Here is a 27,431-nt window from a genome sequence, read left to right on the forward strand (position 1 = left end):
AAACAAAACAAAAAAACAACACAAAGCCCATCACTTCCCCGCGGGCAAAGCCGCCCTCGGGGCGCACAGCAGCCGCGTACCCCCGGGGCTCAGCCCGCCTCACCCGCCCGCGGCAGACGCCGACCCCCGGCGGAGGCGGCCCTGAGCGCGGCCCCGCCGCGGCGGGGTACCCCGCCAAGGTCACTGCCGCCGGGGCGGGCGGCGGCGAAGGCCCGGCTGGCAGGGTAACGCGGAGGGGGCGCGGACCGCCGGCGGGGGCCGGCCGGTGTGGGGGGAGTGCGGCTGTGGGAGTCTGGCTACCCCCGCCCCCCGCCGCCTCGCTTTACCTCAGCGCCGGCGCCCCGCGCCCGCGCGGCGGGAAAGAGGATGCGGCGGCCGAGCGGCGAAAGGAGGAATTTGTACGCCGCCATCTTCGCGCTGCGTTCGGGGAGTGGAGCGGACGGGGGCGGCGGGTTGGGCCGAGGAGGCGGCGGCTGCTGCTGTCCAACGCCGAGCGACGGGAGCGGTACCAGGCGGCGCGGCGGCGGATCCCGCGGGCGGAGGGAGGGTGGGGGGCTCGGCCCTGACGCCCACGACGTCAGCTGCGACCGAGGCGGGGCCGCCGCCTGAGGGGAGCCGGCAGCCGCCGGGGCCCCGGCGGCTGCCGGCTCCCCTCAGTCGGCGGCCCCGCGGCGCTGACCGGAGCGCGGGAGAGCTGTCCAGCCCCAGGGAGCCCGGCCTGGGCGCTGTCCCACGGGAGCCGGCGGCAGGACCAGGCAGGGGGAGCAGCCTCCGCTGCTGAGGCGTTGTGGAGCAGAAGCAGCCCTCCTCGCCCTGCTACAGCCCGGCAGGAGAATTAGTTCTCGCATCCCTCAGACCCGCGGAAAACACACGTGGATAAACCCCACCAGCGAAACAAATCGAGGGTGGGTTGAGTTTTCCTTCTGGTGCTCCGTTACTTCCACAGAGGGACAACTCAGGTGCGCCGCCGCAGGTGTTTCCCTGTGGAGTTAAGGTGGTTTACGTTTCTGTCCCGTCACTTTGCGACCCAGGATTAACAACACGGGAATTAAAGTAAGGACGGAGGCTTGGAATGGTTAAGTTTACAATGGGTAGTCCTACTCAGGGTGAGCCAGGCTCCAGGAGGCATGTGGTCTCCGCCAGAAGCTTGGATGCCATGTTTGGGTGGGAAAATATGACTAGAATAGATGTGTACTTGTTGAAGCAGCCACGTGATGTGCGCTGCTGGCATTTCTGCTGCTGCTAGAAGGAAAATTCAGAGCATGCCTCGGCCATTATTTGTGCTTTCCAAAAATACCCCGAATCACCAGTGCATGCCCTAGCGATGCCCTGCAGAACAGAATGATTGACAGAATAATGCGAGAAGCTGATTAGATGCGGGAAAAGAGAAATTCCCCTCACGCACATGACAGGAGGTCACACTTATTGCAGGTCACGCTGCTCCTCATCTTGTTTCCAGGCTGTCTCCAACACAGCTGCCGGCCTCGCTGTACTTAACCATCATGGGATGAACACGCAGCAGGATAATTTACAACAAGGAAGCCAAGGTTTTAAGAACATGCTTCCCATCTCCAAAGTGTTTCTGCACACTCAGTCCATTTTATTCAGAGCGCTGGTCCAGTCTTGCAGGAGCTGGTCCACGGCCCCTACCATGCCACTCTTATGCATTTTAAAAGGTGGTCGTACCAGTAGTTACAGTTCATATAACAGGCAAACCTTGCAGATGCCAGTGAAGTGTGGTGGAGAAATCTTTGCTGCTGGGAAGGTTTTGGTGTTTTTTTGGGTTTTTTTTCTGGATATTAACTGTGTTTAGCTAATCAGTTAAGTCTGGGGCAGTGCCAGGTGTAAAAAGCTACAAATTACAGGGTCATAGTGAACTGGAAAACAAAATAACAGCACAGCTTGTATTCTTCCAAAGCTAAGCATCAGCAGAAAAGTTTTACAGGACTGGATTTCTGAACCTCAGTTCTAACTAAATTTCATCCAGACATGTAAATTCATAGAATCATAGAATCATAGAATGGTTAGGGTTGGAAGGGACCTCAAAGATCATCTAGTTCCAACCCCCCTGCCATGGGCAGGGAAATCCTCCACGACACCAGGTTGCCCAAAGCCTCATCCAACCTGGCCTTGAACACTTCCAGGGATGGGGCATCCACAACTTCTCTGGGCAACCTGTTCCAGTACCTCACCACCCTCAATGTAAAGAATTTCTTTCTTATATCTAACCTAAATCTGCCCTCTTTCAGTTTAAATCCGTTGCCCCTTGTCCTATCACTACACACCCTTGTAAAAATTCCTTAAGTCAAGTTTCATTTCATGAAAAAATTTCCCTAACGATTGAAGAACTTGTCTAAAAGAAGTTTTTTCTCTTCAGTTCAGTAAATATTTTCCCTTAAACCAGCAGTGTGCATTCTCAAACTTACCAAAGCGTTCACTCTTGAGTACTTGCTACATATCCAGCCAGCATTTGTTTTGCATGGGGTTTGGGCTATCTGGGACTCTCAACAGCATTCCTCCTTTCAGACTGGAGGAAGGGGACTGACTGCATGCAGTAGGTGTAGTGCATGAGTATTACTACCTCCTTGGAACTCCTCTATTATGCAGAGCTGGTGATTCTGCTCATATAAATTGCAGTTTCTGAACTAAGAAATTAGGAGGATATAACTTATCAGGTGCTATGGATTATCTAAAACAAAAATTATTCAAAAAAAATTGTGCAAGGTCCATATGCTTTGGACTGCAAGCGTCTTATTTTGACTTAGACAAGTTCCAAACATAACTGAATGAGGAGATAAAAGAATTTGTTCTGGAATAGTTTATAAATCATCTACTTTGTCTTAATTTTTAAGATGTCTTAAAGCTCTTCATGCAACACAGACTACAACTAAGCAGGCAACATGAAACAAGTCTCTAAAATAATCCAGAATACTTTTAATATGACCTTATTTTGTTCATCGAAGTAAATCACATAATAGTGGTAGCATGCAAATCAAGCACTTTTCAAGTTCAATAGAGTAGTAGGAGAGTTTTGAGCCCTTGGTGCCAGGTCAGCAGGTAGGCAGTCTGGAGCTACCACAGGTTAATCATTATATAACACTAGCTTACTTATACTGCTACTAAGCATAGTAAGATGTCAAAGTCAGCAATGCAATACAGTAAAATAATATTTTCCAGAGAAGCCACTAAAGAGCTAGCAGATAGGCAGGCTATTTTTATATGTTTGATTTACCTGTACAGGGGGAAGAACGTGAACTCTGAGATGAACAACTTTACTTCTCGACAAATTTATTAAAATTTGTTTATACTTGACCCAGATTTTAGCTAATTAAAATTTAGCAATTTACCTTTCTTTCAGAGCCATTGGAATTTGACAAGAAAATTCCATTACTGAGGCATGAAAATCACATATGGAGCCCCACAGAAGGGAAAGCTCATTAAACTATGCAGCAACTCGAACACACACAGAACACCTAAACTTCCCTCCAACATGTTAATAGGCCCCAGTTCTGAAACAAGAAGTTGGTGTTTTAGTACTTCCGAGTATTACTTGAAATATTAAAGTATTTTTACATTAACCATTTAAAAGCACTTGAAACTCATCTTTGGATAAAGTGGAATGAAACTGATTCCCTTGATACGGGATGGAAAAGTCAACAAAAACTGAAAAATTGTTTCATAGCATCTACATCTTCCTGCAAGAATGGAGTACTATAGCGAGAACAATTAAAGGAAGGACATAAAACTTACCATACAGACCTAAAAGCATTAGATAATTATAAATATGTTCCAGCTGAGACCATAAAAATAATTACAAGCTCCTGCGCGTACGTTCAACAATTTTAAGATCGACTCATAGCATTTGCAAGAAATATATTTAACTAGGGGAAGACAAAAGGGCTGCCACGTGCATCACCAATGATTACACCAGTAAGCCATGTGAATTTAAATATTCAACTTATTAACAAGGTGTGCTGGGTTTATGTGGTGGGGTTTCAGTGGCGGGGGAGGGGCTATCCCTATAAGAAGCTTCTGGAAGCTACCCCGGCTCCAAGTGAGACTCTCCTCTGGCCAGGGCTGAGACAATCAGCGCCTCTGGGAATGAACATATTTAAGAAGGGACAAAGGAACGTTCACCAGGCAGGACCTGGAGGGCAAAGAGGGGGGAAGTGGGGGGCTGGCCCCCACTGGCTTCCTGTGTGGGATGCTGACTGTGCTGGGCCATTGCCACTCAACTGGAGATGGCTGTGGCAGTGTGGCTTGGAGACCTCCCAAGTGCCCCACTGCCAGGGCACCCACTGGGCAGAATTTGTCCCACTGGGACTGACAATGTTCGTTGGGCTGGTTGGGCCCTGCTGCAGCAGACAGAGGACTAAGATGTGGAGCATCTCCCTTATGAGGAAAGGCTGAGGGAGCTGGGTCTCTTTAGCTTGGAGAAGAGGAGACTGAGGGGGGACCTCGTTAATGTTTATAAATATGTAAAGGGTGACTGTCATGAGGATGGAACCAGACTCTTCTCAGTGGCATCCAATGATAGGACAAGGGGAAATGTTTATAAGCTGGAACACAGGAGGTTACGCTTAAACATGAGGAAGAACTTCTTCCCAGTAAGGGTAACAGAACACTGGAACAGGCTGCCCAGAGAGGTTGTGGAGTCTCCTCCTCTGGAGATGTTCAAAACTGGCCTGGACGCGTTCTTGTGTGATCTAATCTAGGTTGTCCTGCTCAGGCAGGGGGATTGGACTAGATGATCCTTTGAGGTCCCTTCCAATCCCTAACATGCTGTGATTCTGTGATTCTGTGATGTGAGAGAAACAACTACATAGACACCGAGGTCAGTGAAGATAGAGCAGGAAGAGGTGTTCCAGAGCAGAGATTCCCCTGCAGCCCGTGGTGAGAGGGCAGGCAGCCCCCCTGCAGCACATGGAGATTAATGGTGGAGCAGAGATTCACCCACAGCCTGTGGAGGATCCCACACTGGAGCAGGTGTCTGCACCCAAAGATGCTCATAGAGGACTGTCTGCCATGGGGAAGGACCCCACACTGCTGGAGATCAACAGTGGAGCAGAGATGCATCTGCAGTCCATGGGAAGGGACTCCACGCTGGGGAAAGCGACTGAGCCTTGAGAAGCTGTGACTCCATGGGAAAAGCCCGTGCTGGAAGAGTCTGATGGGTAAGGAGAGCATTCTGCAGGAAGGACTGATGTCAGAGATGTTAGTGGAGAACTGTCTCCCATAGGAAGGGACTCCTCGTTGGAGCAGGGGAAGAGTATGAGGCGTCCTCCCCCTGAGGAGGAAGCAGCGTGTGATGAACTGACCTGCAACCCCCATTCCCCATCCCCCTGCGCTGCTGGGGAGAGGAAGTAGAGCCAGGAAGAAGGGAGGGCAGGGAGGAAGGTGTTTTTAACATCTAGATTTGCTTCTCATTATTCTATCTGAATGAATTAAATGAATTGGATTAAATGAATTAAATTGATTTGTCCCCAAGCCAGGTCTGTTTTGCCCAGGGCCATGGTTAGTGGCTGATCCCTCCCTGTTCTTATCTTGACTCTCAGGCCTTTTATTACATGTTATCCTCTCTAGTGCACCGAGGGGAGAGGGGCTGAGGGGGGAGGCAGTGGCTGTATGGTGCTTAGTTGCCACCTGGGGCTAACCTAGGACAGCAGGTTCAGGTAAAAGGAAGGTCATTACATAGAAAGATGGATATTTACAGGTCTAGTGAAAACTGTATGTGTTAAAAATCAGCAGGTATTTGGAAAATGCAAGTTCATACATAATTAAACAGAAATACCAAAGGCAAAATTAAAATGGCAAACAAACAAAAGAAAACCAAAAAGCCACCTTCTAGACAGTTACGGAAATGTAATGCAAATGAGAGAATCACCAAGCTAGGATTTTTGACAGAAGCAAACTGTGGAGCTGTTTAGGAATCCCTTTGCTGACTAACTGCCCACATTTTCTCTTCACCATCCTAAGCTTAAGATCAAAGGGGATACCAAAGTATGAAAGGATCCTGAAGCTACATAATAAGGAAGAATTAACAAACTTTTGGCAAGAGCCGTTCTTTATCCCTGAAAGACCTCTTGAGCAAGCAACAGAAAGTCAACAAATATTTTTGTTACAATGAATATCATAGTAGAATACAGGAGCTCACCTAAATAAGAAAATAATAAACTCCAATTGGATGAGCAGGTCCATATTGTAAAAAACAATCTGGGGGGATTGCTTTTTATTTGTTTCATACTAGTCCAGTTTCCATTATAGCACTCTCAGATTTTAGGCAGGATACCCTACTTTCTTATAAACAATACAGAACAAAGTTTCTATATAATGTCAGGCTATCATATCATTATTACAAGCTAAGATAAGCAACTATGCAGAACTTCTTAGAAGCCACTGAACATTTTATATTTGGTCAAGATTAGAGAATTAAAGTTACCACAGCAAGTTATTCACTTATTAACCTCAACAGCACAGACAGCCACTGAAATACAGCAGTTAAATCAACAGTCAAATAGTTACTTCAAAATGGTAGTCTCAGAAATACAAAACTTCAAACTTTCTGACCACTGCAAATGCTGTGCCTCAATTCAAAACCACAGTACTTACAAGGTGTAATTATACAGTACTTAAAATTAAGGTGTCATTTTTGTTAATAGAACCACAAAGTCTGCTACTCAGCATGATCCTTGGCACTCCTATTCATGTTCATATATTGCATATTTAGTAACCATCATCAACACTCTCTAAATTAGTTATGTGTAATAATCTTCAACAGTGGCAGTCAGTATGTCTACTAGTTCTGGAGAAAGGATAAGTGACTTATCATGCCTTTACAGCAGCAGGGAGGAAAAAAACAAAATGTCTATTCAGCAGATATTTGCAGACGTCAGCTGCCCAAGTTCCATATGTTTATGTATGGAGGCTGGTTTACAGTCTTATTCCGAAAACCCTACTAATCTCTTACTCTTCATTTTTGTCAGGAATTTTTTTGCTGCAAGAATGCAACAGAACAGGAAAGGCTTTTTTCCCTCCTCTGGCCAACTGAAAGAATGGAGTTCTTTTACAATCCATACCGATAGTGTTGTAAAAGAGTAAAGTAAACATACGAAAAGGGGCTACAGAAACAATAAAGAGCAATCCTGAGCAGCTGTCGCACTGCGTGTCAGTTCATGTTTGGTAGCACTACCGTAACAGGCTTTTCTGGATTCTGCAATGCAAAGTTACATTAATAAGCTGCACAGGAGACTTCCAAACAAACCTCATCAGCAACAGAACATACTCGAAACTCAGAACCTAGGAGGGCTTTGTAAAACTACGAGTGAAAAAATCTTTTTTCTTGTATTTGCCACAGAACTTACAGAAGCAAACAGAGACCCTTAAGATGATCATGCAGCACTGTGTTTGCAGACGCTGTGCACAGTGAACTGGTCACTCCCTCACCCCGTGCCTCACTGTGGCTGGCGCTGTACAGAAAGGCTACAGAACAGCCGACCGAGTTGGAAACAAAGAAAAGCAACACCTGCCTGGTCTGCAAGTTTTGCCTGTAACTCTGGTTTCCTCTTTGAAACTTGGACTTTGCCATCCTTTTACTGGGCGTGGAGCTTAACTGGCAAGCACCGTCTCTTGACTACAAGAGTCTAGCACGCAAACTTGTGCATGCAATCCAAGCCCTTGTAATTACTTTATCGTCCACTCACTAGGGAGCCAGTTCCCTGCGTGCGCTGATAAAACCAAGTGCCAATCCATTCTCATCCATGTTGTTTTGCCCAGTTCTTATAGCCCATCCAGCTGCTGGAGGATCAACTGTCTGGAGTTGAGATCAGCTTTTCCCCTACAGCAGGCAGCTCATCAATGGCTTGGTTAACATTCTTAATGGTCCAAAACTCACAAATTTAATACAAAAAGCAGGCAGTCATTTCCTGTGGCATTTAATTTCTCAGAATGAACAGAAGATTTAGTAAGGAAGGTAACTTGACTTTCACACGGGATATATGGAAAAATCTGAAACTTCTGCTGTTAAATTTTTTATAAGGTAATTTGAAATGAACCCTTACCATTACCATCTTTTCATAAGACTTCTTAGAATCAGTCTTACAATATGCTGATTTTATTCAGCTCTCCCCTGGTTTTAGTAAAGTACATCTGCCTGATTTTAAACCAGGTTCTACAAATACACACTCAAAAGGAGCTTGGAAGCCTGCTAAGCCTAAGCAGCAGGTTCCCTGCATTTACAAGCACACAGCTGCTTGTTGCAAAGCTCTCGGGCCCCTTGCTCTCAATTTCACCAGCTCTGACCATCTCATCAAAGATCCAGATGGTTTGTTTCAGGGCCCAGTTTGAAGCCATGCCCTAACACTTCACTGAGGACTTCCATACTCTGCTTTTGGGGTTTTGCAGAGTTTCAGGAAAAACAATCATTTAAAGATTGACATCACAGCCACGAAACATCCCCGTTAAAGCTGGATGTCATTGAGCGCGCTGGTGACACCCTGAGGCATCCTGCGGAACTCTCAAACAGTTTGACACCTTATCTTCATCCAGCACCAACGCCTGTCCTCATTTGAGACTAGCCGGTCTTAAAGAAGTGCTACTTCTGTAGCAAGTTTGGCATAGAGATCTTTTTAAGTACCAATGGTAACCTGAAAGGCTGGTTGAAACTACTATGGGAATGGCAAAAAGGCTCTCAGATTTTCACATAATTTTAAAGCACCTTTAGAATGTATAATTCACATCACTTTATCTAAGCAATAAGCATCACCCTTTTTGGTCGTAGTGCATTTAAATCGTTAACAAATTCAAGTGATTATTTAGCTGAAATATTATATTATAATATATCTGAATAATTATTATCTGAAAGAAATTCCAGAATTTCACTCAGCTTGCAAGCTATCCACAACAGGAACCAGAAAATTTGTCTACAATCCTGGATTTCCCATTTACCTCACAAGGTAAAACCTTGCCACTCCAGCAGCTGTGCACTGTGAGAGAGGAGTTACCTGTGACAACAATCGGTCTTCAGAATCAGTATGGTTATATTTATTTTCTTATGCCTTTGAAAGATAAGGTGTTTGATTGAACACAGGTTCATGAAGGCATCCTTGGCAGTCACGCTCCCAGGTAGCAGATTTCCAGCAAGGCAACCAGAACATCGCAGACACGTCACATTCTACTCCACGCCTACATACAAGAAACACAGACTTCTTGCCCTAGCGAAGACAGCATGTGCATTTGCATGGTTGAACATTCGACTGTAGTACTGGAAAACGAGCAGAGGGGCTTCTAACACAGATGAGCTTCCCAGTCACGTTCATCTGAAAGATGCAATTACATAAGCACAACTTACAAGGCAGTGTCCAAAAAAGTAGGAAGAAGGGGCAAGAGAGTAGAGCTGCTGTTTAAACTGGTACTCTTCCAAAAAAAATGCTCACCAAACTAAGGCATGACATCTGTGTCTCATACAAAACATTCTCAAAGAGACATTGCTTCTTATCCATCCCACAATCCTTTCAGGAATGCTTTGGTGCATTTCCTCAAGACAAACCCCAGAAGAACCAGAAAAACTTTAATGCTAAGTGCTACGTAGATTAATACAATACCCCAATTAGTAGATCTAACTTTGCTATGATACAAGGGAATTAACTGTATAAAACCTCTTATGGTGGCACAAAACTTTACTAAAAGCCAGATGAAGGTTGTCTGAGGGTAATTTACACATTACAGTTTCAGAAGGAAGTTACAGTTTCATTTTATAGCCACCCAGCTCCTCCTCGTGATCCAACTGCAGACTAGATCTGTGCAAAAAAGTGAGCAGCGTTCAGTCAGATAAGTGAGCTGACGTAACACACAAAATCGTCACATGACTCTACAAAATATACAATTAAAGATGGATCGTGCAGTTAGGGACATGAGTCTGGTCACTTGTTTGACTAAATGACATTACTTCTGTGTTAGCTAGAAGTCAGCTGTGAAGTAATACCCTAAATTGCATACACAGTAATCTGTAACAGTTGGAGACTGGGCTGAAGATTGCTGTTAGCAAGTTCTCCCAGACCAACACATACAGGAGCCTATAAATGAGATATGGCAGGCACAAGCATTCTTCTGGATGAAGGCATTCACAGTACAGACCATTCTTTGATCAGTAACCACATAACAGAAAAACTCATGTTTCCTTGTCTATTCCAAGTAAACTGTTTCATTCCAATATAGATGATTGTACACTTCATACTTGATTTTTAAAAAAGCAACTACTTCAATTGTCCTTTAAGCAGCAAGAAGTAGTCCCTATTTGTCAGTCTCTAATGCTCCCTTCTTCTAGGGAGGTCACTTTTGGAGAGCAGTTCCAACATCAAAGTACAGTGCATGCCACTTCTAATAACCTGTCCTGGTTTTGGCTGGGACAGAGTTAGTTTTTTGTTTCAGTAGCTAGGAGAACTGTGTTTTGGATTTAGTAAGAGATTCGTTACGAGAAGAATGTTGATAGTGCACTTATGTTTATAGTTGGTACACAGACAGCCGGGACCTTTCGGCTTTACATGTTCTTGCCAGCGTGGAGGAGCACAACAGGCTAGGGGGGAGCAAGGCTGGGACAAAGGGTCCACCACTCTCCTTATGATTTGAATTTAGACAGGATGAGGGCCAAACTGGCCAATGGAGTATTCCATATGATGTAACATCATGTCCAGTATAGAGATGAGGGTTGACCAGGAAGTTGTAATCTCTCTCTCTCTTCTGGGAAGGACTCTTTTGGTCTCTCTGGGTTCTCTGTCTCTCTCGCTCTCTTTACAGGCCTCTCACTAGTCCAGGATTGCATTCAGGACTCATCTGTTTCAGGATTGCTTGCCAGGATGGGAGGGGTGTTTGTCACTGGGTGGTGAGCCATGACACTGTGCATATTATTATAATTACATATATAAAAATTACATTTGTAGTTATCATTATGTCTTCGGTTTGGCTGGGAAAGAATTAACTTTTTTGCAGGAAGCTGAAGGGGACATAGCGCAGGCAGCTGACCCAGCCTGGCCAGGGGCTATTTGATACCATGTGACGTCGTGCTCAGAGTATATATTGGGGGAGCAGCCGGGGAGGGGTAGGGTGGGGGGAGGGAGTTCCCTTCAGGGTCCGGAGCACGCTGAGTTCAGGGTGCCATGTGGTAAGCAGTTGTAGCACTCATTTTGCATTGTTCTTCTAATAGCATTATTGCTTTTAATTATCCCTTCTCGTTTTTCTTGTATCGTCCTATTAAATTGCCCTTGTCCCAACTCACCAGTTTTGCCCTTTCCTCCTGATTTTTTCGTCCCCACCCCACCAAGGGGGAGGACTGAGCGAGCTGTGGCGTGGCAGCCTGGCTGCCAGCTGGGCTAAACCACGACACATTATTACTTTTAAGTTGTTGTTATTACTATTAAATTGTTCTTATCGCAACACACGAGTCTCCTTCCCTTTTCTCTCTTCTCTTCCCCAGTCCCCAGGAGCGGGGGAGGGTGAGCAACCACCTTCGTGGCCGTTAGTTGCCAGCTGGGTTAAACCACAACATAACCAAAAATCAAACTGCTAAATCATCTCGTATGTTCAGAACCTACTTAAATGTGAATCGGGTACTATATTGTCCCAGTTGCAGGTGACCACATTATAAGAAAGCAGCTGGATTATATTTTGTCAGGGCAACACCTGAACTATACACAGAGTAGAAGGCAGGTAGAACAAAGAACAGTCATGCAAGGTTAGGCAAACAAAAATATGACACACCTACAATGTCTACTAAGAGTTGACACTCACATAGCTTTCCTGAATCAGTATATTTCACATCTCTTTACACAAAGGTAAAATTCCATTACAGATCGCCCTTATGCCCTGATTTCACATTTCACATCAACAGTATGAATATCAAATACTCTGATTTGGATGTATTTCACACTGAGGATATAGCCTCATTTTAAGAGGAATGACTGAATTTGTTACTTCCTTATTCAATGCCATGACATTATTCACTTTGACACTGAATTCTGGAAATCATTTCATAGAACTTAATGCCGTGGAGGAAATTGTTGGTAACTTCTTAGCACATTATTGGCATTATTCTGGATAAATTCCAGTTTCACGCCTCTTCCCTGGCAACTGCAAAGCCACACAATAAGAGAGAGAGAATGTGCATCTTCCTTTGTGAATCTGAGGAACACTTGAAAGGTGATACCATAATATTCACCATCTTTCTTACAGATATTATTAGATACAACAAACTCATGAAGCTCACATACAGTAAATAAAGATCCTTGCTTAATAGTTTCTGTGCATAAATACAATATTTTTTTGCTTGTTTTCAAGAACAGAAACACTTGCTTCAAAGAATACAGTGATGAAAGACATGCAAATGACAAAAAATCCTATAACATATTTTAATATTATTTATATAAACAACATTTCTTATAATCCTCAGTTAACATCATTTATAATGCAAGTCTGACACATGAGTAGGTGAAACAATCTAGTCGTTACAGAGGCAGCTCTGACCAGCTGAGCCACAAAACAGACCCGGAAGCTGGCACATCTGTTCAGTTTGCCTCTTTGCTCACTAAAACTCTTAACAGCTGATACAAAATGAAACAAGATGGACCTGAAGTGGTGTATTTTAAGCACATTTCTATTACTCAAATCCACAGGAGACAAATATGACTAAATATGACACTTGTCACTAATACATATAAATAACTAAAAAGCACAAGTACCTTGTATTGAATTTATAGAATGCTCCTTACCAGAGGTACACTGTAACAGCAAAGCCTCATTTCTAGGATAGCTAAATCAGCATAATGCCCACCACACACTCAAATTCTGATGAAATCCTGAATTCACACTTGCACCCAATGAAAAGCAGTTTGTCCCTAATTTAGGTAGTTACGCTTTTGTACACTGTCACAGTTTGCAATTTTGTTAAACAAAAAAACACCAAAGGAGATAAGTCGTTTCTCATTTCCTTTCCTCTATAACAAAAGTATACCATTACTACTTAACATAGTACAAATATATCCCTCATTTAAGTAATTTACCACAGATCAAATACCCCTGTGAAATCTATTGCACAGCTAAATAAGCCTGTCTCATCTTTGCTAAGTCAACTCATATCTGCCTCAGCTATAAATACTGTATTACATTCAGAGACGGCTCTCCAACACTTAAATTGCCTATAAAAGTTTACAAGGATCACACATTATTCATGCCTGCAAAATAAGGGCATGAATTTACTCTTGAAATCGTAGTAATTTAATGTTATTCTAAGATGCTGTACCAAATACTGTATTATAATTTTCCCAGCTTCTACAGGACTTGAAGCGTGTGCTATAAACTCAAACTAACCAATACATCTGCATTGATATCCATGATGTCTTCTCTGTTAATTCGGAAGACAAATTTTGACCACAGACTTTAAAACTGTTTAGGAATCTGCTAGATAAAGGATAATGTCTGGTATCTTTTGCGTCTTGTTTGACCAGATCTAATCTAGTTTTTCTATATCTGTCTTTTCATTCAATTTTTCCAGTAGTAACTACTTCCACCTTCACATCCCCTCGTTTTTCCTTTTTTTTTCTCTCTCTTTTTTTTTTTTTTAAGACATCAAGAGTCAGTTTATGACCAAAGCAAGCAGTAACTAACCCAGTGCTCTCGCCATCACCAGGCTTAGTAACTTCTGGTCAGAGGACTAATATGCTGAAAGGAAAGCCTCTTTCTTCCAGCTTTCTTTCTAGGGATCAAACCAGCACATAATCAGAAGTCTGAGGGGTGCCCTCATGGCAGTCTACAGCTTCCTCATGGGGGCAGCGGAGGGGGAGGTGCTGATCCCCTCTCTCTGGTGACCAGCGACAGTCTTCAGACCAAAGCACTTTGCAAAGTGGGGGAGAAGACTAGCACAGTAGCTCCACAAGCTACAAAACACAGCTTGGGGGTTTAGTGCCGGAGGGAGCACAGCTTGGAGAAGGGATGGACACGAGGCTGCTCAGAGGCCACACCAGCCAGGAGGAAGGCAGAGCCTGGGGGGTGCGAGGGCTTGCCCACTACAGTGAGGGGCAGCACCCCACCCTGCTGCAGCCCTGCCACTCCTCGTGGTTCTGCAGTCTCTCACGTCTTTGCCCTGAAGCCCTGCCACCCCCATTCATAGAATCATAGAATGGTTTGGGTTGGAAGGGACACGAAAGATCATCTAGTTCCAACCTCCCTGCCATGGGCAGGGAAACCCTCCACTACACCAGGTGGCCCAAAGCCTCATCCAACCTGACATTGAACACTTCCAGGGATGGGGCATCCACAACTGCTCTGGGCAACCCGTTCCAGTACCTCACAACTCTCTCAGTGAAAAATTTCTTCTTTATATCTAATCGAAGTCTGCCCTCTTTCAGTTTAAATCCATTGCCCCTTGTCCTATCACTACACATCCTTGTAAAAAGTCCCTCTCCAGCTTTCCTGTAGACCCCCTTGAAGTACTGGAAGGCTGCAATAAGATCACCCCAGAGCCTTCTCTTCTCCAGGCCGAACAGCCCCAACTCTCTCAGCCTGTCTTCATAGCAGAGGTGCTCCAGCCCTCGGATCATCTTCATGGTGCTTCTCTGGACTTGCTCCAGCAGCTCCATGTCCTTCTTGTGTTGGGGACTCCAGAGCTGAACGCAGTATTCCAGGTGGGGTCTCACGAGAGCAGAGTAGAGGGGCAGAATCACCTCCCTTGACCTGCTGGCCACGCTTCTTTTGATACAGCCCAGGATACGGTTGGCTTTCTGGGCTGCCAGCGCACATTGCCAGCTCATGTTGAGCTTCTCATCCACCAGCACTCCCAAGTCCTTTTCCTCAGGGCTGCTCTCAATCCATTCTCTGCCCAGCCTGTACTTGTGCTTGGGATTGCCCTGACCCACGTGCAGGACCTTGCACTTGGCCTTGCTGGACTTCATGAGGTTCTGACAAGCCCACCTCTCCAGCCTGTCATGTCCCTCTGGATGCCATCCCTTCCCTCCAGCCTGTCCACAACGCCACACAACTTGGTGTCATCTGCAAACTTGCTGAGGGCGCACTCCATCCCACTTTCCATGTCACCAACAAAGATGTTAAATAGCACTGGTCCCAGTACTGACCCCTGGGGAACACAACTCATCACTGGCCTCCACTTGGACATTGAACCATTGACCACAACTCTTTGAGTGTGACCATCCAGCCTATTCCTTATCCACTGAGTGGTCCATCCATCAAAACCATGTCTTTCCAGTTTAGAGACAATTCTGTCCCACCAGACTTGGGAGTGCTGGTTGATGAGAAGCTCAACATGAGCTGGCAATGTGCACTGGCAGCCCAGAAAGCCAACCGTATCCTGGGCTGCATCAAAAGAAGCATGGGCAGCAGGTCAAGGGAGGGGATTCTCTCGTGGGACCTCACCTGGAATACTGCATTCAGCTCTGGAGTCCCCAACACAAGAAGGACATGGAGCTGCTGGAGCGAGTCCAGAGGAGGGCCACGAAGGTGACCCAAGGGCTGGAGCACCTCTGCTATGAAGACAGGCTGAGAGAGTTGGGGCTGTTCAGCCTGGAGAAGAGAAGGCTCCGGGGTGATCTTATAGCAGCCTTCCAGCACTTAAAGAGGGCCTACAGGAAAGCTGGAGAGGGACTTTTTACAAGGGCATGTAGAGATAGGACAAGGAACAATGGCTTTAAACTGAAAGAGGGTAGATTTAGATTAGATCTGAGGAAGAACTTCTTCACTCTGAGGGTGGTGAGGCACTGGAACAGGTTGCCCAGAGAAGCTGTAGATGCCCATCCCTAGAAGTGTTCAAGGCCAGGTTGGATGAGGCTTTGGGCAACCTGGTGTAGTGGAGGGTTTCCCTGCCCATGGCAGGGGTGTTGGAGCTAGTTGATCTTTGAGGTCCCTTCTAACACAAATCTTCTATGATTCAGTGACCCTCCCTGAGGACCCTGACACAGAACTGCAGAAGCCATAAACGTCTGTTACAGAAGACCTTTAAAGCCCACATGAAAATAAAGCTGAAGCGCTGCCGTCAGGGCGCTCAAGGCTGGCCCAGCAGCCCCGGTGCCGTTTCACTGTCCCTCGGCCCGAGGCAGCGCTGAGGCGCCCTGCTGCTCCTGCTGCCTCGGCCCGCGCGTCAGCAGAGGACAATTACACTCCACCTCCGCTCTGGCGGTGGCAAGACCAGCCTGCAGCAGAAGCGACGGACGCCGGCAGGTAGCAGTTCCGGCTCCAGCAGACCCTGTCCCAGCCATCCCCGCCCGCTGCCGGCCACCGGCCACCGCCGCCCCATCCCGCCCCAGCAGGGAACGCACCGCGCACCACCGGGCTCCGGCCGCCCCTCCGCGCCCACAGCGCCTGCGCGCCTCTCCCCGCCCCGACGGTCCCCGCCCCAGCGGCCGCCGCCGCAGCGCCGTCCCGGCCGTGCGGAGCTGCCGCTGTGCCGAGCCGTGCCGTGCCGTGCTGCGCCGAGCCGCGCCGTGCCGCGCGGGGCGGGGCGCCGTGCCGGGCGGCGGCGGCGATGGCGGAGGCGGGGGGTGCTGAAGCGCGGGGTGCGGTGTCCGCGCTGCGGCCGCGGCTCGCCGCGCTGGGCCGGCGGCTGGCGGCGCTCGGGGGAGCGGGCGGCGACGGTGAGAGGCGGCGGGAGGGAGGGGACGGGGCTGGGCCCTGCCCGGGCGTCCCGCGGGCCCGCTCCGCCCTCTGCTGCCGGCGCCGCGCAGCGCCGGGGGAGCGGGCCGGGGGGCGCGGCCCATCGGCTCCGTGCGGCTGCCGAGGGCTCCGCTCCCTCCTCCTGCGAAAGGAGGCTCCCCGCGGGAGCGAGCGGCCGGCGCCGGGCCGGGCTCCGGCCGGAGGCTGCGAAGCGGCGCAGCTGAGGCCTGAATGCGTACCTGCGCGTCGGCGAGTTGTGGTTTTGGGATGTGATGCCTTTGCAGACGGAGTGTGTGGAACTGGTTTGGAACCATCAGACCGTGACCAGGAATGCACTTGGTTTAGTTGTGACAGACAGGGTAGCTAACGAGCCTGTGGAAACACTCTTCGGCTGCGCCGTAGATACCTCAAAGACGGATAAAACCATATGAAGTGGAAAGGAGGAATAAGCGAGGCTCTTGCCGAGTGCTTTCCAGTGCTGAAGGAAAATTTTATTCTTCCTTTAGATACCTTCCTAGCAAAGGGCTCTGCTACTCTGGAGAAATTGAAGGACCTCTGTAACAAAGGGGAAGAACATCCTTCTGTGCTTTGGCAGCTCTATACACAGGTAGTATAATTAAAGCATTTAGAACTCCATTTTTAGAAAATCTGTGTAGAAGGGCATGGGAGAAGGTTGGGTTTAGGAAAGAGGGTGTGGCAGATTTCTGTTATTTGATGTGTGTGGTGAACATCCATGAAGTACAAGGCTGCTTTTGTTTGAATTAGAAAATAACTTGGAGTTGAAAGTAATTGTGCTAGTACTGTAAGGACAGAAAGGGTTTTGAGTTTATGTTCACCATCAGCAATCCTACAATAAATTTAACTTGCGACTTTTGGAAGATAAATGTTAAAAATTACCTTAAAATTGTAACATTTTTATAAACTGTAACACATTTATATATTGCTGTAGACCACCACCTGATTATTTTGCTGGTTGCATTTTCACATTCTATATCTTCTTGTTTTCATAGGCTGTCTTAGACGTTACATATTTTGAGGAAAACCTGCTTGTGGATGAAGATTTTCCAGAAGAATCTTCCATGCAAAAAGTTAAAGAACTTATTTGTATTCTTTCAGAACCAGAAGTCCTAGTGAGGGAATGCAACATAGATGAAGAAGTGAGTATTAATGTTATTCAGCCAGAGAATTAATTATTTCATTCTTTAAAAATAAAAAATCTGGAACAGAATGGTAGTATTTGTGGTTTCGATGGATAGAATTTAAGATCTTCTGAAAAATGTTGAAGTCTTTTGTATATAAATAGTGATTCCTGAAAATACTTTTTTCAAAGAACTTGTGTGCTTAGAATTTTTTTTGCTAGAATTTCGTGATTCCAGATGCTTTTAGCAGTTTAAATCCAAAGTATTATGCTTGTGTCCGTGACTGTTGCTGTCAAGTACAGCCCCTAAGGTTAGAGACTTAATATACTGTTGACATGTATAAGTGTATGTATGAGTAGTTCAGATGGTTTACTATTGGTTTAGCCCAGTTTGTTGGATTTTATTTCAGCCCATCAACATCCTTGGTGCAGAGTTGTTAGAATGTCTTTACTGGAGAAAAGGAGCCCTGCTTTACATGTATTGTCATACAGCAAAAGAAAGGATTGAATGGCTACAGGAAAACATTGCCATGTTTAAAAAGGTAAAGGAGATTAAAAGAAGTTCTATGATCAGGTGAATACAGTTTTAAAGTTTGACTCTTCTCTTTTAAAATACAGCTTTTTTATTTTAAATAGGGTTTGGAGAAGTTCATACCTAGAAATATATCTGGCTAGCAATTAATCAGAACTTATCTAAATGACTTCTTTTTTTGCTTTGTTTTTTAACTATACTCAGTGTCTTAATGATGGAGTTCATTACTTGATGAAGATGCTTAGCTTTAGATGCCCTCTTCAGCTAAATGAAGATGTTTCACTTCAAGATAAAGACACAGCTAGATTACTCACTGAAGGTAAAAAAAAAAGCAACCTCCAAAAACCCCACAACCTACTCCTCTCAATAACTATTCCACTTTAGAAATGCTTTATTGTGTGTTTTTGTTGTTTAACTTCATTTGTATGCAAAAACTCTCACTTTTTAGGAAAAAAAAAATAGATGAGACACATAAGCAGGCAGCAGTGCTCTCCCTGCCCCTACTCTCCCCAGCCCCTTCTTTTTCATTCATGGGCTTTAGGAGGTGACAGTGCTCATTTTTTCTATGTTTTTGAGTGCACTGGAGGAAAGTAAACTGAGGCAATTGGTGGTTTAGGCACAGCACACGTGTTTTACAATCATCCCATTGTCAGTTGACAAATGTTGAAAGCACAGATACGGCTGCAGAGAGTGCTGGGTGTTCCTGTGTTGGTGTTCCTGTTTAGATCTAGGAGAGCACAGATCAGAGCACAGAGTTACTGACTTCACACAGGTAGATAGTACGTGCAAAACTAGTTTAGATTTGGCAAACTTTTATTCTCTCTGCCTCCACTATACGTAGCTTGATATAAGTTGCACTACTATAGTGCATTTACATGAGGATCTGAGGCTGTTTCGGGTGATGCAGGTAGGGTGATACAGCAGCAGAGGATTTGTAAAACCGCTGGTGCTGGGGACACGACGTCCATGTTGTACACACTCAAAAGTAGCTCTGCTCTGGCTGTGGGGGGATGGAGCACCTTCTTGCTTAATTTCACCTGAAAGTGGCATTGCTCCAATTCAGCTGCACAGTGCAAAGCCAAGTTCAGTAACTGATCTGTAGATTTATTTAGCAGGATATTTTTTTTCTGTGACCATGGACATGTACACGGCTTTCTATTCAAATACTAAAGCTGCTGCTGGTTAACCTGAGTTAAGATGATGCTCAAACAGCGTCTTCTTTTAGGCGTAAATTGTGGGAGGCACAGACGTATTCTAAAATGAATAACACGCAGTCATGCCTGCACTTAATGGACTGTAAAGAAATACTGAAATTCTCTAAGATAACAGGCGAACACAATTATTGGAATAATATTTATATGGCAATCTTACAGATTTTAGCATTATGGAGGGGTAAAATAGAGTAACGAGCAAGGCCTTGATCCAGGTTCTCTTCTGGACTATGTCAGTCATCTCACGGTTAAAATTTATTTCTTTGGTGTACCTCTTTAACACCCTTATACTGCGTTTTTCAAATTTCTTTTCAGTGTTACTGAAAAAAATAACTTGAAGTTAACAAGCTGCGTACTTGCTTAGAACAAATAGTGCTTGATCTAAATTATTTTTGCAGGTGTATTTAGTGACACTCACTTACTGGCAATGATGTACAGTGGAGAAATGTGCTACTGGGGACTGCGGCACTGTGGAGAAGGAAAGCAGGAAAGCCTTGAGATGACAGATTCCGTCACTAACAGTGACCTGGGCTGCAGATCACAGAGCGCGTGGCTGGATTTCCGAGAAACGGGCAAAAACATGTTAACGAAGTATGTGACTGTATGTGAGGGACCTTTAAAAGGCCAAGGGTGGAACACAACAACTGCAAAACAAATGTTGTGTTACTTTGTGAAATCCCACAATTAAACTACACTGCTTTGTCTCGCTGGAAGAAACCTTGTGTCCGAAGAGCGCGCTTTAGGGGGGGTGCTCTCTGCTTCAGTATCTGACCGTTCTTAGCTCTGATCAAAATGTATACTTCCCTTGAATTAAAAACAGGCATTCAAGGAACTCCAGCAATACAGGTCCAAGGTCTAATCAAGGATTTCTAGAAAAAAAAAACCCACGGCTGTGTAATGATAAACTCGGACGCAGGGATGACTGCGTGTGTTTCCGCTCTGCCTCGCCTCGCCCACCGGCGCCGGCGCACTAATGCCCGAGAGGCGGCGGCAGGGCTCAGTGCTATGGCTGCCGGTGGAACGGAGGAGCGGGGGGGTTTGGAGACCACCGTGCGGGGTAGCCTGCGCATCCTCCGGGAGCTCTGGACGCGGGGGACCCGCAAACACGGCGCTGCCGCGTTCGCGGGTCCCCCGCGTCCAGAGCTCCCGGAGGATGCGCAGGAGGTGAGCATCTTGCAGAGGCTGCCGGTGAGTGAGGCCCGGTCAGGGTTGGGGGAAAGCCTGTTATTCCGCCTCTTGCATCTTCCCTGCTTGGTTCTTGGGTCGTTAAACCGCTGCTCTCAACGCTTTTCAGATCAACGTGCAGCTGAACATCATGTCCTTCCTCTCGCCCCAAGATTTGTGTAATTTGGGAAGCACGAGTTGTTATTGGAGGGTGGCTGTGCAAGATCCATTGTTGTGGAGATATTTTCTCTTGCGGGATCTCCCCTTTTGGACATCTGTTGATTGGAAATCACTGCCAGGTGTGGAGGTTTTTAATAAAACCTTTTCAGGGGTCAGCGATAACGTGCTGTACGATTACATGGCAGTGTAAGTATCTTCATATTCTCTTACATGACTTACAGTCTCTCTACAGCAGTGATATTCAGTCTACAGGCATCTTGCCTATTTACAGTAGTAAAGCTGTGCTGTAAGCTGCTGCTTAGATTTTCATGTGTCTCAAATCTATTGTTTATTTTGGAAATACAGTTTCCTGTTGTTTGGCAGTTCGGTCAGCTCCTTCTGTTTGGAATTCAACAAGAATGTAAAACGTTGCAAAAAAAAAAATCAAAGATAACGTTATAAAAAAATTAAAGCTTTTTGTAAACTGCATGTCTGCTATGCCACAGAAATACAGTCATCTCAGAAGCTGTGCACACTGTTGATGAAAATGTGTGGCTCTCAGTAAAATGACAAATGATTTCTTATTTTAATAAAAGTACTAAGCAGTCTTAAACTACAGCAAATGGAATGAATCTTTGTGGGGTTTTTTATCTACTTGGGAAAAAAAATACTGTGTTTTTGAATGTGTGCAGAATAACAAGTAGTATTGCTTTAGCTCTTGATGGTCAAAGGCCCTAAGACAAAGACTGTGTTTTCAGTTTGAAAAGCATAGTAGCACTCATAATGTGTTCAAATGACTAAAAAGAACTCTTCAGGAGAGTATTCTGTGGGGTTTTTTTTTAGACTTCATTCAATTACCTTAATTAATTTGCAGTAATTTTTTAATTTACAGTTAAATTTTCCAAAAGTGATTTTATGAAATTCAATAAGTGCACTAACCTCTGCAACCTCAGTGCCTTTCATCCCCACTTTACAGATGTGAAAGACGCACCCAGAGTTTGGAATGCAAAGTATCTCCTGATTTTAACATTGGATTTAATTCTCTTTAGGTCTGAATGCTTCAGAGCATCACCTATTTGAAACCAGCTGTCACTGATTTCCGTAGTGTCTGTGAGCACACAGTGGTTTCACTGATCTCAATTGAAGCGTCTCTGGGTGTAGAGGAGCACAGTTTTAATGTTTCCTTGGAGTGATTTTTCCAGCAGCAGCAACCTACCATGGCCACAGAGGCAAAGACTGAAGCGGCTTCTCTAGGATGTGTGTCACTTCTGTGACTTACTTCTTTCCCGTGATTACCATAATAGTCTTTCTGTGCCTTCTAGCTTCTGTATCAAATGAGCACGTAAGCTTGCAGGCAACACCTGTCTACTTTCACAACATACGTCCTCTATGCCTACAGGAAAAATGGTCCTTTTCAAGTGGAGTTTCCTGTTTCATAGTTAATAAACGCAAAAGCTGTCTAATGAAGGTTTGATATGGCCTTAAAAGTCTCAATATTTTTTCTATTGTATGTGACTCATCAGTTTTTGTGTTATTTTAGTACCATTGTGTGTTCAGGGAGAGTGGGAGAATTTGTAATTTTTTTTTTTTTTTTTTAGAGTAAACTAGAAGATCCATAGGTAGAAGTATAGTAAGGTACAAAAAGTCAGTATTTGGACTTTGAAAGGACTGATGCCTTTACCTGCATGGTTCTAGTGCTTGAAACCATCCGTGTGGAATGTCATCATTTTTTACCTGTGCTTAAGTTGTACCAGTGCAAAGAATGGAAAGTGTGGGACCTAAATCAATTCATGTTGTTTGATTAATACCCCTTTTGTATTTTGTGTTTAATTTCTAGTTGCATCTATTTTACACAGATACAAAAAAAGCTGTCCTCAGGGTAGAAGAAGTTCGAAATCAAGCCATCCCCGATACGGGGCTGTGACCTCCTTTTTGCAATCACTGGTCACTCAGCCAGAACCTCGCTTTGCTATGTTTGGGCCGGGTTTGGAAGAGCTGGACAACTCTTTAGTGCAAAAGATGATGACATCCCCAGAAATTCTACTAGTAGCTGGCCTACCTCAAAGGCAGATTCACGGTAATGCTGGTTTTGGGTTTCATTTTGTTTTACAAACAGATACAACACAAAAATAGGTTGAGTTGGGATAGAAATTAAGAAAAGGCATGCTTTTTTTCTCCCCTTGAAACTCAATAGCATAATGGTAAAACAAAACAAAACAGAACTTTTCTCTCTTTGTATTTATTTGGAAGCATAAATGCAACAGATGTTCAGGATAAAATTATAGCTACAGTGAATTTATTATTAAATTTGCACAATGTCGGATCATTTTGCTCTTTGTACTCATGTCACGCCTCCTGTTTTAATGGTTAAATGCAGACAGAACTTTCTTTAGATACTGCTTGCGGTGAATGGCTAAAAACACGCTTGTTTTTTTATACAGGGAATCAAGATGATCTTTTACATGATTCAGTCTTGTGCTGTCAAATGGTATAAATATCATTTAAAAGAGTTAAAGGAGCAGATGAAGGATTTTTTTTTTTAATGTTTAAAAACATAGTTTTAAACATCTGTAATTTTACTTCAGTCCAAATCAGAGACAAAAATTTTATTACTTTTTAACTAATGTTTACTTCAGCACAGCAGAATTGGAATAATTAAATTGTATTTATAGAAAGTGTGAAAATACAATTTCTTAGTGTTACCTTTTTTTCTCCCTTATGTCATAAACAGACTAGAGCTTCTGCTATGCCAGTTTCAGCTAATAAATGATCTAGCTCCTCTCTGACTTAGGTTTCTAGGTTCAAGTCTGAGTATCAGAAACATGGAAATGCCTCCTTTTCAGTTAATACTATTGAAATTATTTTAGTTAAATTAATAGTCTGATAAATTAGAGCATGTATAACATTTAATTGTAAAATAGTGAATTTGCTACCCCTAACAGCAGCATTTAGGCTTGGATATATCCATTTTATAGCATCACTGAAATTTTCAGTCTACCACTTAGTTGTATTCAATAATGAAATATCTGTAATCTCATATATTCATTGTTTCCCTGTAGGAATTGGATCAGGAGTCAGTTTTCAGTTTAATAACAGTCAAAAATTCAATATTCTGACATTGTATTCAACCACCAGGTAAGACTTGTTCTCCGCCGAAAAAAAAAGTGCAATTTCTTGGTTATTTCATACTTTTTGTCATGTTTTTGTGACATTCACATGCATGTCTATCCCTTATAAACTGAAGCTTCAATGCACATTTGCATGGCTTCTTTCTTTCTCCAACCGCTAAATTTTCACATGGAAGTAACAAACCTTTTCCAAACCTTGTGCATAGCGAATGTGTGTGACATACATAACAGGTGCTTCTATCCCTCTTGATACTTTGGTTGATTGCCTTTTGAAACACTATATAAACTCATCCTGGGGTGTATTTTCATATGCATCTTGCAGATTGCTAACCATCTGTATATGTACATTAGAAAAGAAGCGGGGGCAGGAGGTGAGGGGAGAAATGAAAGTGTTTTGCTGGCTCAGGCCATTTTCCTGTCCCTTTCCTCTGCTGCCTACACTCTCAAAGTCAAATTTTTGCATTATCAGTTAACCTGACTACTGAAATATCTTTCAGCGTGGAAAGGAGGAGAGCAAGGGTAGAGCGAGCTTCTGCTGTGAATAAGATGTTCTACCAAGAGAACAGCATAGCAGGAAATCAGCAAGCCGTGCACTACAGTGTAATAGCTCAAGTGAAAAAGGTGTGCGAAGTGGCTGATGGATTCATTTATGTTGCTAATGCAGAAGCTCATAGAAGTAAGGCATTTATCTTTATTTTATTTATTCATATTTTGTGAAAGATTGGAATGTCACAAATGGTTGCGAAGAATATGCAATATATCAAAATCCGTGTTCTGATTCTTTACAAATCTCATTCATTACTGCTATTTCTTCATGGCTTATCCACTGGAAGAGGTCCGCTGTCCTAGATACTCTCCCTCATTTCCCTGTGAGAGGTTGTGGCTCCTTCTTTCGTTTATGGCACATAAGGATATGGTTGCTATCTAAGCTACATGTGGGAAATCATCTGGATTAAAAAAAAAAAAACACAACAAAACCAAAACAAGCCATAGGAGAAGAAGCCTGAAATGCATCAGTGGTGGTGTGATAGCCAGGAAACAGAACCTTCATCAGGAAAACTGCAGTAAAAGATGGAGTTAGTCCAAATCAGGATACTCATGTAAGAGGATAATCCAAATACCTATTATAGTAATTGTCTTTACATTCATCAACTTTAAATGGAGGGAAAGGGCTAGCTCAGAAAAGAAGAGGATAAAAAAGTATGAAGGGATATACTAAGGAGAGAAATATGGTCAGTAGAGAAGGGCTGCTGACTGTACAGTGTGTAAGTATTTTTCAATGCCTTGTTGCAATTTTGATCTTTGTGAGGTACTTGGAAAACACTCTGATGTTAAGGGCTGTAATAGTCTGCCTGTAGAATCAGTCTAAGTGTGACATGAACATCTGTGTGACGAGAATGCGGATGATCCAGCTTTGTGATAAGCAGAAGTAGATAATTTGGCCATGCCCAGCCAGCCCTCTGTTTCCTCACCTCCGAAATCTTAAATATTTGAAAAGTTAAAAAAATACCCACTTATCCTTGGGATTTGCATATAATTAATACTCATATATTAAAAATTGTTTTTTCAGAGCATGATCGTCAAGAGGAGCTGGCTCGTATGTTGGCAATGATTGATCCAGCCCTTGGGCCTCCGAACAGACCTCTGCTAGTTTTGTCTTGTGTCTCTCACATTGACGTGAAAAGAATTCCCTGTGTTTACATGGCACATCAGTTGCAACTAAATCTGCTACGTCAGCCCTGGATGGTACTTGCCTTTAAACCTTTATCTTCTATTTCCCTGTGACTTGAGTTTAATTTAGGCTTATGGTAGTTCCTGAGCTGCACCTAGCGAAGCAAATGTGCAGCTTTCAACACTAGTACTTGAGCTCTCCACTTAAATTAAGAATTTAGTTGCTCTGGTCCTCTAAAATGAAGCATTAGCCTATCTGAACATAGGGAGGTGAGTGGCTTGCCCAGGAACACACAAGAAACTTCAGATGGAGCCAGAAGGTAAGGAAGGACTAATTACTGGTCCTGAAGGGAGTAAGGAAGCTTCAGTATAGTAAAAATCTACCTTTCCTGAGTCAAGACCAAGGCCTTGGACACAAGGTAGATTTTTCTGCCATTTTCAGGAGACTGTTAGTTGTCACTTGCTTGATGTGATGTACTGACTTTTTGACAAATTGTTTTTTACCTAGCACATGAAGTCCTGAACCTGTTCTTTTATGCTTGTCAAGCACAGTGTGTATCAGTATAGCTCAGCCACACATAATTTATTTTTGGCGACGTTGTGTAGCTGAAGAATAATACTTAATCAGAAAAAAACAAAATCCTACTCTGAGATAATTTGTTTTCGTAAGGAAAATGTTTACAGGCATTTTAAAGAGCATAGCATTTATAACAGCCACTTTATAATATGTTAAATCTGAGGATTAATAATAAGCATTGAATTTTAAAACCAGCAGCATTTTTACTTTAAGAGTTGTGAGAAGAATTTTCAAGTAGATTCTTATCCGTAAGTAAGTATAATGTTCTAGAATAGCTGGTGGAACAATTGAGATAAAATTCACCTTGATACCAAGAATACAAGGCTTTCCCAATGGGTTTTATAATTCATTTTGTCAAGAGTGGTCTTTCCTTTTTGTGCCTTACTCTTAAGAAACCCTTTTTGTCTAAGGGACCTTTAAACCAGTGATAAAAATTTAGATTTGATGCAGGTATTTCTGACTCTAACGGTAGACATGGACCAATGCTAAAATGCTTTTAGATCCTGTTATCTCTAATACATTAGCTTTTTTTTTATTTTTACAGGTGCAGGACACTGTAGCTGCAACTTTAGCTGGATTGCTAAATGGAATTGAGTGGCTCCTGGAAGAGGCAAATTGTAAAAATGCACAGTAATGGAAATATTTTCTGTTTTACCATATAGAGTCTTTGGTGTTTTGCAGTTCAGATGAAGTGATAATCTTGTCCTGACAGGGCACTGTCAGAAGGGAGATGTAAAAGGCAAGCCTGCATATATTTCACTGCACATACTTTAATAATTATCATTCTTCCAACTGTAGTTCTGAATCAGAAGTACAAGTAGGATTGCCCGGATTCTAGTAGCTGATGAAGAAGTGATTTTGGGGCAATATGGGTGTTTTGGTTTCTTCTTTCAAGCTGGGGCCTTTAGGGTGCAATCTTTTCTCAGTATATCTGATAATCTAATCTCTTCTGTAAACATACCTAACACTAGGTTAGTTTGTCAGCACAGCCCTATGGCACACATTACCCATTTAGTTAAGTATATTCCGTGGAGGCCTTGACAGTGACGGTTCCCGACCAAAGAAACTCTGCTTACAGTTGTAGGTTGATAAAAAGACAGTATCTCTTTTAAAAGCTTAAATTCCCCAGTTAGTTATTGCATGAATGTTCAGAAACTTGCATTGGATTTCTTGCCTATGCATGTATTTGTTCTGGGTTTTTTTT

The 27,431-nt window shown here is 43.9% G+C and overlaps 3 protein-coding genes across 3 annotated transcripts in view; 2 read left to right on the forward strand and 1 right to left on the reverse strand.

Annotated features, from left to right (window-relative positions):
• Positions 1-410, reverse strand: part of OXCT1 (3-oxoacid CoA-transferase 1) — an 85,829-nt gene extending 85,419 nt beyond the window's left edge. The window contains exon 1 of the mRNA XM_086629021.1: positions 327-410. Coding sequence (XP_086485147.1) covers positions 327-410 — 84 coding nt within the window. The remainder of the gene's footprint in view (positions 1-326) is intronic.
• Positions 411-16,513: 16,103 nt separating this feature from the next.
• RIMOC1 (RAB7A interacting MON1-CCZ1 complex subunit 1) lies at positions 16,514-20,216 on the forward strand. Its single transcript, XM_086629726.1, has 6 exons — positions 16,514-16,628; positions 17,154-17,254; positions 17,658-17,804; positions 18,196-18,327; positions 18,522-18,636; positions 19,927-20,216. The coding sequence occupies exons 1-6, from the start codon at positions 16,520-16,522 to the stop codon at positions 20,214-20,216; spliced, it is 894 nt and encodes a 297-aa protein (XP_086485852.1). The 5' UTR covers positions 16,514-16,519.
• A 317-nt stretch (positions 20,217-20,533) lies between these two features.
• On the forward strand, positions 20,534-26,970 carry FBXO4 (F-box protein 4). Its single transcript, XM_009987116.2, has 7 exons — positions 20,534-20,716; positions 20,823-21,058; positions 22,708-22,928; positions 23,911-23,986; positions 24,477-24,655; positions 25,550-25,725; positions 26,772-26,970. Exons 1-7 carry the CDS (start codon positions 20,534-20,536, stop codon positions 26,859-26,861), a joined length of 1,161 nt encoding a protein of 386 aa, XP_009985418.2. The 3' UTR covers positions 26,862-26,970.
• The last annotated feature ends 461 nt before the right edge of the window (positions 26,971-27,431 follow it).

Source organism: Tauraco erythrolophus, chromosome Z (genome assembly GCF_009769465.1).
Source record: "Tauraco erythrolophus isolate bTauEry1 chromosome Z, bTauEry1.pri, whole genome shotgun sequence".
NCBI lineage: Eukaryota > Metazoa > Chordata > Aves > Musophagiformes > Musophagidae > Tauraco > Tauraco erythrolophus.

Excerpts from the sequence above, each read along its gene's own strand:
- RIMOC1 (XM_086629726.1), top strand. The coding sequence starts at position 16,520 with ATGGCGGAGGCGGGGGGTGCTGAAGCGCGGGGTGCGGTGTCCGCGCTG. Across the intron at positions 17,255-17,657 it reads TTTGGCAGCTCTATACACAG|GCTGTCTTAGACGTTACATA; the intron begins GTAGTATAATTA and ends TTGTTTTCATAG. Across the intron at positions 18,328-18,521 it reads ACATTGCCATGTTTAAAAAG|TGTCTTAATGATGGAGTTCA; the intron begins GTAAAGGAGATT and ends AACTATACTCAG.
- FBXO4 (XM_009987116.2), top strand. The coding sequence starts at position 20,534 with ATGGCTGCCGGTGGAACGGAGGAGCGGGGGGGTTTGGAGACCACCGTG. Across the intron at positions 20,717-20,822 it reads GCATCTTGCAGAGGCTGCCG|ATCAACGTGCAGCTGAACAT; the intron begins GTGAGTGAGGCC and ends AACGCTTTTCAG. Across the intron at positions 22,929-23,910 it reads ACCTCAAAGGCAGATTCACG|GAATTGGATCAGGAGTCAGT; the intron begins GTAATGCTGGTT and ends GTTTCCCTGTAG.